Source organism: Typopeltis vanoorti, chromosome 21 (assembly GCF_054136105.1).
Source record: "Typopeltis vanoorti isolate ZY-2024b chromosome 21, IOZ_Tvanoo_1.0, whole genome shotgun sequence".
Taxonomy (NCBI): domain Eukaryota; kingdom Metazoa; phylum Arthropoda; class Arachnida; order Uropygi; family Thelyphonidae; genus Typopeltis; species Typopeltis vanoorti.
The window spans coordinates 13,748,724-13,764,816 of record NC_143569.1 but is presented as its reverse complement, the minus strand read 5'-3'; the positions used below and the strand labels follow the sequence as shown (position 1 = coordinate 13,764,816).

The following is a 16,093-nucleotide window of genomic DNA, read 5'->3' as shown; positions in this document are numbered from 1 at the left end:
GTACACTTTTGCGAAATGATCACTAAGCAACTGAACTATTTGATTAGCTTCAGTAATTTCCTTACCATCAATACTTTTTAAAGTAATCTTTCCATGGATATTCTTCCTTTTACTAGCCACATAGCGAAAGAACTCTTTAGGGTTTCTTTTGGATTCATCAGCTAGCTTCCTCTCATAATTAGCTTTGGCTTTCCTTACCATACAGGTTACTCTCTTTGCCTGTACCTTATATTGCTCATTGGAATGCTCATCACCTTTTTCCTTATATGTCTTCCACAACCTTTTCTTTATCTGCAACTCTTGTTTAATAGTATTAGTCATCCATTTTACTACTTGATTTCTCCTTCTGACTCTGGGAATACAGTCTGATACAGCTTTCTTCAAATACTCCTTGAGAATCTCCCACGCACCATCAACATCTCTCCCCTTGAATTTCTCATGCCATAATACAGCTGAAAGCTGACTTCTCAGCTTGCCATAATCACCAGCCTTGTAATTCCACATGTACCCATTCTTAATAGAATATTCAGTACGTCTTTCAATCTCCCAGGTCAAGACCACATGATCGCTTTCCCCAAGTGGAGACATTGTAACTAAATTACTTATTGATATGTTCTCCGATGTTATGACCAGATCTAACACTCTAGAATCTCTTGTCCCTTCCATCACATGCTGTCTCAGGTAATTATCTCTTAACAATTGTATAAACTCCATTTCCTTTGTTCCTTGTGACCATTCCTTCCCCCAATCTATGTCCTCAAAGTTAAAATTCCCCATAATAATTACTTGACCTTTACTCATCGTGCTAATTTACCAATACATGCTATCTACATTCTCCCTTATTCCCCTTGGATTATAGCAACAACCAATTACATATTTCGCCTTGTTAATCTCTATCTCACACCAAACAGCCTCTAATGAACTGCCCTCTACATACCTGTCACAGTGAGGTACTTCTATCTTTTTTGGCTTTAATGTTTCGTCTATCATTAATAAAACCCCTCCCCCATTCTGTCATCTCTGTCCTGCCTGAAAATACTGTACCCCTTACATTCAATCCCAATAACTATATCATTCTTGGTTAACCAAGTTTCGCTAATATATATATTAAATCATAATTTTACTGACTAGGAACACCGAGATAAGGTAAGATAAAAACTATAAGGTAAGGTAAGGTAAAACACAACTAGTTTCGTTGGAATGCCGACTTCGACTTCTTCAGGTGTACAAATTATCACAAACTGGAAAAATAGCAAGATAAATCATGGACTTCTCGTATAAACAAGTTAGGAATAACAACAGTCAAATTTGAACTATATATATATATATATATATATATATATATATATATATATATATATATATATATATATATATATGTATATATATATATATACATATATATATATGTATATATGTGTGTGTGTGTATATATATATATATATATATATATACATATATATATATATGTATATATGTGTGTGTGTGTGTATATATATATATATATATACACACACATTTATTTGAAAATAATGCTAAATGGTCTCTGCATGTCAAAATTATAAAAAGCAAAAAATAAATAAACTGTAAAACACTGTATACAAAATTTCGAAAATAGAAGTGAAATGTGCTAAATAGAAAGCCATGGTAATGTGCTTTATATATGAATAACAAATCCCCTAAAGACCTTTTTTTTCTTCAAAGTAGACAGAGCTCTTTTAGGTCTGGAAAACTGTTGGAAGTCATCTCTGCCCTTAGCCAGCACCAAAAGCTGATCCCATAGCTCCCAATGGTTGTAGAGAGACACACACCCATATACAGTATAATCGAGAAATCTGCCATCAAGTTACTCCAAACCATTATACATATATCTGTCCGAGACAGTGAGTTCTTCGGCTATTTTGATGATATGCTGGGTATGAACTTAATTTTCAGGATGAAAAACCACGTTTAAGTGTACAGATATCAACTAACTCTAGAACTAGTTAAGGGCCTAGGAACAGTTCCTTTAGGGTCAGCGAATGGAATCGAAATTATAACGGTCCTTCGTTTGAGGTGGTGCTTTATGATACAAGTTTGCAACAAGGCCATTAGATACCCTTGAATGTACAATATACAAGGTCCGTATATATTTATTTTACTGTTGCAGCTTGCATATTTCATTATCATAATTCTTTATTCTAATTTTAAAATTTTAATTTCATTATAGGAGTATTTTGCATAACATTCAATTTTAATTTATAAGAATTTAATGTTTATTTATTTATTTTTTTGTTTATTGTTTTATATACACACACACATATACATAATACTGATTACTTAACAGGCAGAAGGTCACAGTAATTTTGGCGTTATGACAACTTGTTTTCTCATCGTTTCTGATTGGCACAGTTTTCAGATGACAGGTGAGATGTATAAGAGAGGAGGTATTAATCATTTAACCAGCATCCAGATCTTCTGTAAATGATCGATTGCTTTAGTATAATGATCATAGCGTGAGTTCGTTTTTGTGACGCGCTAATTGTTGCATGACTGTTTTTGATAAATGTAATTATTTTGTACTGTGTTCTCTTCAGAAAATCATGATGGGTTGGCTTTTATAATTCTTTCTACTAGGTTTTGTGTTAATTACAATTAGCACAGTATTTACTGATATTACTGCAGTGCATGCACATTTAGAAATGATTAATCGTCAGATAATCAAACACACACGCTATAGGCAAAACATGATTTCTAATGTCACTCAAGACCCCCCACTGGTTTATATAAGGTTATCTTCTAAGGATACTGATATCTGGAGAGAAGGCTGATTTGATTCTGAATCATTGCCAATTCAGAATTCACTACTGAGTTCAGTAGAATTCCGAATTGAAAATGGATCAGAATCAGACCAGATGCAGTGATAAGTCTAGTTTATCACAATTACAGCTAAGATAAGTTGGGACTAATTTTTTCAAACTTTATTTATAAAGCACGTAAATGTACTGGGATGCTAAGAGGGATGCAATGTCTCAATTCCAGGTTACTAAAATGTGTGAAACAAAATCTCTCCACGAAGAGAAGGTGGTGAAATTTCAATCCGAGATGGGATTTGGATTGATAAATTAACTTAGTCTGATTTATCAATCAGACTAAGTTAAATTATTTAATTTGTTATAATAAGGATCGGAATATTTAGAACGAAACAAACCAGAATATCATTTCTTTCATTCCACGTCGCCTGTATTACTAAATAAGGTAAACAGATACGCTGCTTGGAAAGAAGTCAACAGACATCATAATGTGAGAAACAAAAAGCCATGATGGCGCCCACCTCAATAATAGGACCTCCTTCCATTGTGATGACTTCAGCAATCCTAAGGGACATATTTTCCACAAGCGTGCGATAGTGATCAATGAGAATGTGGATGGACCATTCTTCCCATTCTTGGACCATTCTACCGGCTACACACACGTGACTCGTTACAAAACGCGATGTACCTTGCCCATGCGAGTGTGCTTTGACTTCTTTCTAAGAAGTGTGCATATCGTGGATTCAACTTTACATATCAATATTGTAAATGAATGTGGACAAAAATTCCTGGACTTCAAAAGCAGTATTGACATAATATGCATAACAGCGACCTACTCGTTCATGAAATATCTTGATCTTTTGCTAATGAGTAAAATACTGACTTGTCCAAAATTCCAAACGAAGGCATGTTATGAACGATGGAAATGTCAATGTACCATCGCATTGAAAATAATGCACCGGAATGTGCAGAAAACCAAGACCAAAGTATGAAAGGGTTCTGGGATGCTCAGCAGGGGAGTACAATAAATTAATTCCAAGGAACATGCAATACTTTTAGGTAATGTAATGGTTCTTTTGCTTCGGTAATTTTATGGAACCGATCCATGCCTTTGTCAATATCAGAATGCACCTATTCCATAAAGGAAATGTTACTGCGATAAAGGTAATAGAGTGAGCGTTTGACACAACATTACGGGAAAGTCAAAATTTTCACAGACCGGTGGAGAATACACTGAGAGGGATGCGAAGTGTGATCACAGCCAGAAAAAAATCACACGCAAATGGTATGGACGCAATGTTAAGTTTATCAGAAGTACAGCTGTCTCAGTAATTATTTTTACATTCGTAAAATTGAAATAAAGTGATTAGTATAGTAATTCATTTTATTATATAAATATTTATGAAGACGTGATAATTTTTACATCTACGATTTTCTTTGCATAAATATGATGCAATGCATGCGCATCGTCGTTTCCATGAAAGATCATTCACATAACACATATGAGAGATTAAGATAAAAAGCATATCAATATGCAATTACTAAAACAAAGAGCCAAAAGGCTTCAGTTCGGCAATGCAAAGTTACATAATCAAAGTAGATACAAGATCTAGCATTATTTCAAAGCCGAATATAGAATTTTGTTTTGCACAAACTGATATATCAAACTGATAATTGATATATCAAGCGATGTGTCAATTAAATAAATAAATTCCGTGTGATGATAGTCCGTCCCCCCTTTTTTTACGAGAGTTCACGTACCATCTATTCTCCCCAAATTTTAACAGGGCTCCGGAACCGGGCATTGGCTGACGAATCAGACCTATGGCTGGGTTCGTATTCCTGATTGAAATCCGTGTGTCCTCAGACCGGTTTGCGGGATGAAAAACACCAGATAAACTTGCGGAAAAAACCCTGCTGTCCAAGCCCAAGACCGGCTAACCTGGCTATGGCTGAGGAAGATCCCTGAGCTCCTCACGTCGTTGACGGGAATCGAACCTGGGACACTCCTTCCCCCGGCATGGTTGCGAAGCGCAAAGCCACTAGGCTAACCGCGCGGACATGTGTCAATTGATACATCGGCTGTTTCAGTCAAGTGCATATTGATGTAGCCGAATGGGTGCGATTATGTGTAGCTGATTTTGCATAAAACAATGAACTGATGTGGTTGATTCCAATAGAAGCCTTTACCATACCCTATTTGATGAACTTAATTTTTTTGATAGCACGAATAGGACTAATACGGTTAAAGAAAAAAATGTATTTATTTTCCTATATTAAAATGAATAGTATTATATATTAGGCTTCACATTTTGTAATATTACCCCAGGAGGAGGAATGAAGTGCCGCAATGTTATTTTCGCATTTGTGACCATCGATGAATAAATATGAAGTTTAAAAACTCACTTTAACAAAATGAAGAATTAAAGAAAGAAATATCACACTCACAGGATTGGATTAGAATTACTGCTGAAGAATCTAATGCTATAGAGGATTAATTTTCTATAATCTGCTAATGCCTTTCATTATTGTGATAGAGAGTATTTGAGGCCATTTTAACCTTATCTTACTTTTGGAGATAGCCAATCAGATATAGCTGACCCAAAACTATCAATAATTTTAAGCACATTCAGTGAAGCGACAACAAACAAATGCTGCCATTTCGTGGTCCCTGACCACGTGGATGGATAAGGATAACTTAATAGTGTGAGTTATACGGTCGATTTCCTTGCGTTTCCTGGAGAAAAAAAAACCCAATTCCCATGCCAGATATCGACGACCTCTGGAACTTGTCGAATAAAGGTTTATAAAGAATTCCTCTAGCCAGAGATTGTAACTTAACTTGTCTTTCTTCGAGTTGTCTAGAGCTATGGATGTAAATGCCACTTCCACTGAGCTACACAAGCCTTCAATTTTCTATATTTTATGGGTTTTTTTGGGAATTTTTATCTTGAATTATATTGTAATTGTTTGTGACATATTTCACTGTTAATGATGGAAAAGTTAAAAGAGAGGCTTGCAGTATGTATGGCGGGGCAGGAAGACTCGCACACAAAACACAACGATATTGAGTCTCCTGGCTTGTACATAGTCTCAACAGCACTCTTCTGTATTTCATTCTATTCTCCTCGCTTTCTCTATGCACGATCTAGCAGAGTAAGTAACTAGCAGCAAGTTAGTCCTAAGTAAGGCGGGAAGCCTCCTAATGATTTACCATAAGGTTGAGTGCAGGTGGTAATGCATACAACTGTGTATCTAGGGTATTCTCAAACATCCACATGCAGATTTCATATACTAAAGCCAAATTGTTTCAATTTATTCTGGGTAACTTATTATTATTATCCGAGACTTACTACTCTGTGAGAGAAAGTTCCAGCTCTCACTCCTCTTTTAACTGCAAACTTAACTTTCATGGATTCCCCCTCGTTCTCTCCCCACTTTAAATGAAAGCAAATATTTCATCACTCGATATTCTATAACACCTATTTAGAAGCTAACTAACCTCTATCATATCACCGCACGTCTTCCTATTTACCTAGTCTGCATTTCATATACTCTCAATCTGTCCTGATAATTCGATATCATCTTTGTACCTCTTCTATGCATCTTTTCCACAGCCTCTTTATGTCCCTTCCGAACCCAGGAGACCAAATCTGCGCAGAGTAGTCCAGGTGCGGTTGTATCAAGGCCTTGTGAAGAAGCAAAATGGCTTCCTTATTCTTAGATGTCAATGTACGTTCCATCATTGCAGTCATTCCGTGAGTAGTATTTGCAATTTTTGCAATCTGATCTTTGAACTTCAATTTCCATCCACCATAACTCCAAGATCCCAAGCCTCATTAATTTCTTTTAGCATAATTCCTCCAATATAATACGCCGTTGGAAATCTCATCACGCCAAGTGCATAAATTTACACTTACTAACATTAAAATTTACACATACTATAGTTCGCCCACCGATTAGAGGTACTTCGACACTTCTGCGCATGTCAGAAAAAGGAGAATCCATTTCGATAAGAGGGTAATCAGTTCGTATTGTGGGATGAGTTTTTATTATTACAGGTCGGAAAATTAACTTCTCTTTTATGATTATTGTAGTTAACTATGTTGCTTGTATAAGAGTTGGAAAATTTTACCTATAAAGCACGTGATTTCGCGTGTTGGCGACCAATTCGTACGTCCTTCATTTTTTTTTTTCTCCTTCAGCATGAATCGACTATTCTTGGCAAGACGCCAAGCAGAGACCTACAAACGGTGGGCGAACTTTATCTGAGAGAGTCACTATCATTTGCACACTGTTCCAGTTAATTCAAACCATCCTATAAGTGCTGTTTATTATTATTATTATTACCCCAAGACCTCAAAGAGTCAAAGACTTATCAGTGGCGAATGCTGGTCTTGAAATTCACGCTTGCTCTTGTTATCATTCAAGGAGTGAGAGGTGTGATTGAAGTCTGATTAGTGGAATAATGAATACTGATCATTTAAAACTATATAACTATATATAATGTACATTTAATCATACAAATAAAACATTTATTTTACAAATGATATTCTATCTTTTTCAATTTAGCTACTTGAATACAAATTCTACCCTACGGTTCTTCTTTCTGAACTGGTTAATAACATCGTCATAAAAAGTTGGTTGTAATTTAATTTCCCAAGCAACACGCACACTTGTAAAGGCTGGCTAGAGCTACTTTGACTGCGTATGGCCTGTGTTTAAGACGATGTGAAGGGAGCGGAAATGGCTATGCGCGCGCATGAAATCACAGTGCTGCAGCGACGGACCTGGAAGCTCCTACAACCGAGCAAGCCAAGGTAGCTTTGACTAGACTAGCAAGCATCGGCCTTCGATACACAACGCAAAGCTCAATTATTATTGCCGCGCAAGCTTAAGACGTCTTCTGTCTACAAAAATAAAATCCTAAATGGAATGCTTATAAATGCATGCATTTATTAACAAATAAATATTACTTCTTTCTCAATTAATGCACTTGCGCAGCAAGCATAGAGAATTAGCCCCTGCTGTTTATCAGTAACATGCCTAATTGTCCAATCTATTTTTGCATCATCAGTGAACAGCTGAACATTTTCCTGTCTGGTCCTTCCCAATAGCATTAAAGTATAGATTGAATAACAATGGTTAAAGGCCTGATCTCTGGTCACCTTAAATCTGATGGATTCACACTCTCATATACCATTTTCTGATATCTGTTCGTCAACTACTGACTTATCCAGGCCAATACTTTACATTTCAGTCCCATATTATCCACTTTATGCAACGACCTTTCATGTGGTATCCTATCAAATGCCTTAACAAAGTCCAAAGAGTATAATAGTGTATCCATTATCCTCATCTGACTCAGCCTTAACATCATTATGAAATACGAGCATGTGATATTTCCCGAATATATTAATAAAACTAAGCTAATTATATGGCATATATTTAAAACATGATCCTAGGGTAGAATTTTTAATTTTCCTGTATAGCAGCATATATCAGTTGTGTTCGTTTTATTATAAACATGCACAATGCTAGGCAGTCTGAAGCAAAGAACATTCCCTAAGCCTTTGTTTTTCAGCTGGTTCAAAAATTAGCAGATCTCCGCAGAAAAGTAGAGTATTTGTTTTCAGGAAATTCGAGTTATTAAACTCTGGAAGTCAGAAAAATCGCACAATTTTATATAATGGTACGAGTAGGAATTTGGAATCACTCTCGTCACGATGCATTCAAAATCTCCGGTAGTCATGAGCTCAACTATATTTGATTGACAGTTGTGGATAGATCCAGGCTGCTTACTGATTTCCAAAGTTAGGGCTAATGGCGACCTCTGTCACTCCCTTTAGGAATAAAAGGCGTTAAACGATTTATTTAGTTAATTATATAAACAAAGACTACCCAGGCATACACCATATACCATGTTCTAAGTTGTGAGTTTTTTTTGTTTTTTTTTTTGGCAAAACTATAGTACAGACTACAGATGAATACAAGATCGTAATATTTGTTCTTTAAGGAAACGCTTTTATTCATTTCAGATGATTCAAAATATTTTTACACTTAAAAGGATTTCGAATTTCTTAAGTTATATATTGAAACTGTCTTTCACATAAATCTGGATTTTTTCCCTGTTTTTGCTCCTGTTCGCATTTCCCCCCTTCTACTATATTATATTCAGTTCGAGAAAAACAATTTCATAAGCAAACAAATGAATCTTCTAAAAAACGAATGATATGGTTTTTCCCGAAGACATATTTCAGAGTATTTCTTACAAACAACTAAATCCTTAAAGTGTTTTTCTACTCCAAATGGAAACATGGAGAAGAAATAGACTTTATTTTACTGCAGCAATATTTTATCCATTCTCAGTCCTTTTTTTTTTTTTTTTTTTTTTTGCATACACTAAGTGTCTCGTCTTCACTATCATTTACCCTCTGAAAATAAGTAATACTATTACACTTATTAAGTAATACTATTACACTTGTAAAAATCTGTAAAATACTTACTAAAACAACACCGTTCTTTTTAATGATGAAGTGTTCAAATTCTAGATAACTCAGATCGAGATCTTCCTTCTCAGCCAATACATGCTAAAAGATGTCAACACTATATATATATCACTATACACACACACACACAATATACAAACACAAATAATATAAACAATATATACACACACATTGCTTGGAAAGAAGTCAACGGACACCATAGTGTGAGGGACAAATAGCCTAGGCTCACTTTAATAAGATGTAGGATCTCCTTTCGCTACGATCACTGCAGCAATCCTGGGAGGCATACTTTCCACGAGTGTACGATAGCGATCAATGGGAATTTTTGAGTATTCGTCCTGTAATCATGTAATGAAGTCCTGGACTGCTGTGGGGAAGATGCCTCTTGACCGCACTCGACGCTCCAGTTCATCCCATACATGTTCAATAAGGTTGAGATCAGGGCTCTGTGGACACCAGTCAAGTGTGGTGACATCCATGTCCACAAATCTCGTAGTTACAATAGTTACAACAGATTATGACGTAGTGCATTGTCTTGATGAAGGAGACGATGTTAGTTTGGTAGAAACGTCACAAAGTAGGACGCATTGCATTGTCCAAAATTGTTCAGATACCTCTCAGAGTTCAGTGTTCGTGGCACTAGAAACAGAGGTCCGACGCCAAACCAGGAAATACAAGACTCTACCGCCGCACCCGAATTTCATAGCTGGGGTGACGTACTCTGGAGAGAGACATTCACCGACCATCTGCCACACTCGTCCATTTGATCGGCAGAAGTGTAGCACGATACATCGCTCGTAACACACCTTTCCAAGCTTAAACGTCGCACTGTACATGCTCTTCGCACCACTGAAGACGACGCTGCATGTTTGGTCGGATAATGTGAGGCTTGCATATTGCCGTTCTACCATGGAAACCATGTTGTGAGTCTCGGTTCTGAATGTTTTTGTGCAGTTTCGTATTCCAGTTGATACAGTTAAACTCCACGTTATACTCCGCATTTAACGTATCTGCAGACGAAAGGAAGATAGTTTTTACATATTAACATTCATAGCACCCTACGGTCACATTTGGTGAGTGTGGTGGGTCGTCAACCGCGGGTAGCACTTGCAATTGCCTCTCTGCACTTCCATCTCAGTATGGTATCACTTTACCCGGGATAGCCCAATTTGTCAACAATTTGCTGAACAAACTGGCCTGCAACACGGCATCCTATCACAAGGTCTCTTTCAAACTCCGCGAGTTCCCCTCCAGCAGCCATTTCACCCGGACAGTTGCATTGACTTAGGAGCTTGGCACGTTACATGACACGATGCATCTTGCCTATGCGAGTATCCGTGGACCTTTTTCCCAAAAAGTGTATAAAATCAAGTTGAAAGACCGAGATGTAGTTTGCCTCCAACTCTATTCTATGTATGTATGTGTATATACTGTATATATATATATATATATATATATATATATATATATATATATATATATATATATATATATATATATATATATATATATATATATATATATATATATATATATATATATATATATATATATATATATATATATATATATATATATATAGTGTATTGGATAATATATTATGCAATACACTATGTTTCAGGCGCAAACTTAATTGTTTGCATACTTGGGATTAAGAGTTAAATAACCAAGCTTATAAAATTACTTGGGAACCCTAATATACAGTATCCCCAAGTGAAAAAATTTATTACATCTATATCTCCTCCAGAGATTCTTATTAAAAATAAAAACACCTTGCAGCAACTTCTATAGGTAAAGTTGATAAGGCTCTGTATTACTAAAACCTTTGTGTCTAGGGTCTAGCTACTCACTGAGGAGACCTCAAAAAAGATTGAAACCGGTCTGGATAGTCATATATATATATATATATATAGAGAGAGAGAGAGAGAGAGAGAGAGAGAGAGAGAGATCCTGCCTCTAAAGATATGGAAAACAACAATAAGACATGTATCCAGTTAACCAGAAAAAGTGTTGTCAATACAATGCTATGCAGATTATATTACAAGACATGAAGATAAATAATAATAAATAATGAAGATCATCATCATCATCATCCATATCAAGGATTTAAGCCTAGCATGGCCTGTTCCGGCCTTAGAAGTCATCGCTTAAGAGGACGTCCTGGTTTTCTTTTTCCTAATAGCTTGTATTTTAAGGCTTGTTTTGGTAATCTTTCTGTTTTCATTCTTTGAACGTGTTCCATCCATTTAAAAAAAAAATCAGCTAACGCCTTTTTATTCCCGTATACGGGGAGTAGGCGAGGCCATTTAGCCCTATCTAACTTTTGGAGACTGAGCAGGCAGTTCAATCTCCACTGGTACCAATCAGAGATAGATGGCCCAAGGCTATCACTAATTAAACGGTACACAGTGAAGAGAGACGGCTCAAATCCCTAACTCTAACACAATATTTAATGTCTGAAATAATGTGGGTTCTACGGTCGATTTTCTTGAGATTACGGGACGAAAAACCCGCTTGCCCGTGCCAGAGATCGACTAACTCGGAACCGGTCGAAAAAAGGTTTAGAAAAATTTCCTCTAGTCGCCGACTAGACTCGAAACCAAGTCTTCCTTCGTGAGGCAAAGCGACGTAGTATGAAAACGCCACTTCCACTGAGCTACACAGGCTCCATCCATTTATGTTTATATTTTTTAATTTTTTCTACTACTGGTTCTTGGTTTAATTCTGTCATAATTTATTTTGTGATCAAATAGGGTATACTTTGCAGTTTTTCTCATAAACTTCATTTCTGCTGTTGTTAATCTTTGTTTGTCTTTTTGTTTTATTGTCTAGATTTCGCTTCCATACATTAAGACTGGTAGGGATAATGTATCGTATACTTTTAGTATGGTTTGTTTTTGAACTAGGTTTGGTTTAAATATAGAGTTACACCTGTTATTTTAAAATATTTTGCAATTTTTACGTTTATATCTTTTTCATTTTTATGTGACCGTACATCCTAGGAAGTTAAATGAATTCATCTGTTCTAAGATCGTGTTATCTATTACTATTTTAGTTCTTACTAGATTTTGTCCTTTAAAGGCCATAGTTTTTGATTTTTCTGTTGATATTATCATACCATAATCTTTAGATATCTCATTTAGATCTAAAATAGCTTTCTGTAGTTTATCTTCAGAATTTGTAATTATTATTTGGTCGTCGGCATAGAGGAGAGTGTTTAAGTTTACTGTAGGAGAAAGTTTAATTCCTTGATGTAAATTTTTATTCCATTTTATTATTATTTCATTTAAGTAGATATTAAAAAGAGTTGCTGAGATGGGACATCCCTGTCGGACCCCTTGGTTTATCTCTCTCGTATATGATAGCTCGTGATTTAATCTTATTTATATTTGATTATTTTCATATATATTTGTGATAGCTTTTAGGATATTATTTGGTATTTGTCTTTCTTATATTATGTTAAATAATATGTTTCTTTTAACTTTGTCGAATGCTTTTTCAAAGTCAATAAATGCAATATGTGTTTCTAAATTGTATTCTCTTCTTTTCTCTATTATTAATTTTAGGCAAAAGGCCGGGTCTATACATGATCGTTCTTTTCTAAATCCATTCTGTACTTATAAAATAAAGTTTTCGGAATATTTCATTAGTTTGCTTTTTAAGATTCTGCTATATATTTTGTAACAGGAATTTAGTATACTGATACCTCTATAGTTTCTAGGGTCATCTCTATTACCTTTTTTTTAAAGATAGGAATCACAATTGCTTTTTTCCATTCTATTGGGGGAATACCAGTTGAATAAATTTTATTTAAAAATAATAAGAATCTTTCTTTGAATCTAGTTCCTGCATATTTATATAGTTCTGAATCTAATTTATCTTCTCCAGGTGAAAATGAAGATGATCTTCAAAAATCAGTTTATGAATTAAATAAGTTACCTCTACAATTTAAAGATTTTGTAAAAGAAAGCAAATGTCATGTCATTTAAAGAACGAGATCATATTAGATGAAAAATGGTCAGAAGATAAAATAACAGAACAGAACCACCCTCAGTGATCAATGCCGTGAGTGGGTTTATATTCTTTCGTGAGTGTGAGTCAAATCAAAACATCCCAAGTGGGTTAAGGTTCCCCCCCCCCGTTATTTTTATTAATTTTATATATTTTGGATTTTTTTATTTATTTATAACATAGTCCACAGGCTCTCCTCTAAAGACCAAACATGGACATTGAGTCCTCCCTCCGGTGACTCCCTAAACACTTGGACTTCCCGAAGACCTTTTCTATGCCAGCAATCACAGACAGAGTTTACACAACAATGTAGAGATTACAGGAAACATGCCTAATGCTAGTAGTGATTGAAATATCATGCCAGTCTTTTCAATTTATAGATATTAGCGGCTGTTTGGAAAATGTTTATTTTTTTTATCGGTTTTTTACTTATGTTAAGCAACCTCTGTCCTGGAATACAACATATCTCATAAATGGTCAACTGAATTTGGGGGGGGGGATGCGATTTGAATTCTTTGGAAGGTTTATCACATGAAGACCGCAAGATCCAAACATAGTCAGAAAAATGGATGTTCTGCAATAATACTGTTGTGTAGTGGTGTCACCACTATACAACATAGAATCGATTTTGTTTGTGTACTGCTGATAGTTTATTATTATTTGCAAAATATAACTGTTATTGCTTCGAAACCCTTTGCATAATTTGCAACACACTGTTCCCATCTTATGAGAAGAAAAACTCAGATAATTACACGAATTTCATCTCAATGTGTGTTAACACAGGATGGGACCATTTTAGTGAAGGATGAGTAGGAATAATCCCAAAGGGAGTAGTTTCGCCAACTCAAACCAATTACTTTTCTTATTTACTATTATTAGTACTATTTGTATTATAAAAATATCTAGCATATCTGTGATAGAACACTCTAAACATAGCGAGAACCAAAAAATGATAAGTGATAATTATAATTAATCATGATAACGCAAGGACTTGTCATTCTGATTATTGGTTTTGTTTAAACTTACTGTCTTTGTTTTGTTCTGTATTTAATTTTCTATTATCCTTTTATGACATCGCAAGAGTCCATAATAGTCTAGGCACACTGTTATATTGGAAGTAATTTCTTACCGAAAACGAAGTAGCTAAACACAAGTTTTTCACAGTTTGCGAAAAATCCTTGCATGACATTCCTCACTACCCTCCATTAAAGAAAAAAAAAAAAAATTATATATATATATATATATATATATATATATATATATATATATAAGACAGCGTGACAGCTGACAGTTCAGGGTTATTAAAAATGGAGCGCTACACGAAAGAACAACGCATTTTCATTGTTGAGCAATATTTTAAAAATAATGAAGGTTTGGCAGTTACAGTTCTCAATTTTCGTACAAAATATGGTCGGAATAGTGATTTAACTTCATCAACTGTGAAAAGATTAATTAAATTCAAGAAAACTGGATCAATTAGTGATCTTATACACTCTGGCCGTCCTTCAACAAGTCGTTCAACAGAAAACATCGAAGCAGTTCGTGAGAGTGTTGCTGAGAGTCCAGGAATATCAATTCGGCACCGTGGTCTTGAATTGGGCATTTCGAGAAGCTCTCTACAGCGTATTCCCACGAAAGATTTGCATCTTTATGCTTACAAAGTTCAATTGACTCAAGAACCGAAACCTACTGACCACACACACAGCGAAGACAGTTCGTTGAATGGATTATGGAACAACAACAAGTGGATGCTTATTTTTCGAACAAAATCATCTTCAGCGATGAGGCTGATTTTCATCTTGATGGCTTCGTTAATCGACAAAATTGTCGCATTTGGGGTTCAGAAAATCCACGAGTGATTGTTGTGAAACAGATGCATCCACAACGTGTCACTCTTTGGTGCGGATTTTGGGCTGGAGTCATCATCGGTCCATTCTTCTTCGAAAATGCGGCTGGTAAGGCAATAACAGTTAATGGTGCTCGCTATCGCGACATGATAATCCAGTTTTTTGTACCTAAATTGCAAGATTATGGATGTGGACGACATGAGATTTCAACAAGACGGTGGCACATGCCATACAGCCCGAGAAACAATTCAATTACTGCATAAGTCATTTCCTGGTCGTGTAATTTCCCGTTTTGGTGATCAGAATTGGCCACCCTGATCATGTAACTTAACGCCGTTGGACTTTTTTCTTTGGGGTTTTTTGAAGTCTAAGGTTTAGGCAAACAAGCCCCACGACTACCCACGCCTTGAAGGAGGAAATTGAGCGCTGTATCAACGAAATTCAGCCACATTTATGCAAAACGGTCATGGCAAATTTCGACAAAAGAGTGCATATGTGCCACCAAAGACGTGGAGGCCATTTACCCGATATGCTATTCCATGAATAACACTATACTGTATACTTTATGAATCAGTAAGAAATTACAATTTTTAATTAAAAACCTGTGTTTTCTATCAAAATTACTTCTTGCTTGAATTTTGGGACACCCTGTATATATATATATATATATATATATATATATATATATATATAATATTCATCAAAGCATGATTTGCTTCCTCAGTCTTAAGAAAAGGCTGGTTATATTCCACTAATTCGGGCCCTACCCAAGGGCCTATGAGTTGTGGAAATACTTTCTGAAAATGATAGCTGTGCCGAACAAAGCGGCCTTTTGCAGCTGCCCAATTTTTAATCCATCTAACTCGAGTGCTTCTAGATGTTTTTTCAACGTTTTAGAGATGGCGCCTAAAGCACCTATTATTATGGAAACAAC

At 35.5% G+C, this 16,093-nt stretch overlaps 1 protein-coding gene across 2 annotated transcripts in view; it reads right to left on the bottom strand.

The window, feature by feature from the left end:
* The window catches only part of LOC150094635 (uncharacterized), a 73,279-nt gene that overhangs the window by 46,177 nt on the left and 11,009 nt on the right, over positions 1 to 16,093 (bottom strand). For both annotated transcript variants that reach the window (XM_090410904.1, XM_090410905.1), the window contains exon 2: positions 9,299 to 9,382. In XM_090410904.1, coding sequence (XP_090267030.1) covers positions 9,299 to 9,382 — 84 coding nt within the window. The remainder of the gene's footprint in view (positions 1 to 9,298; positions 9,383 to 16,093) is intronic.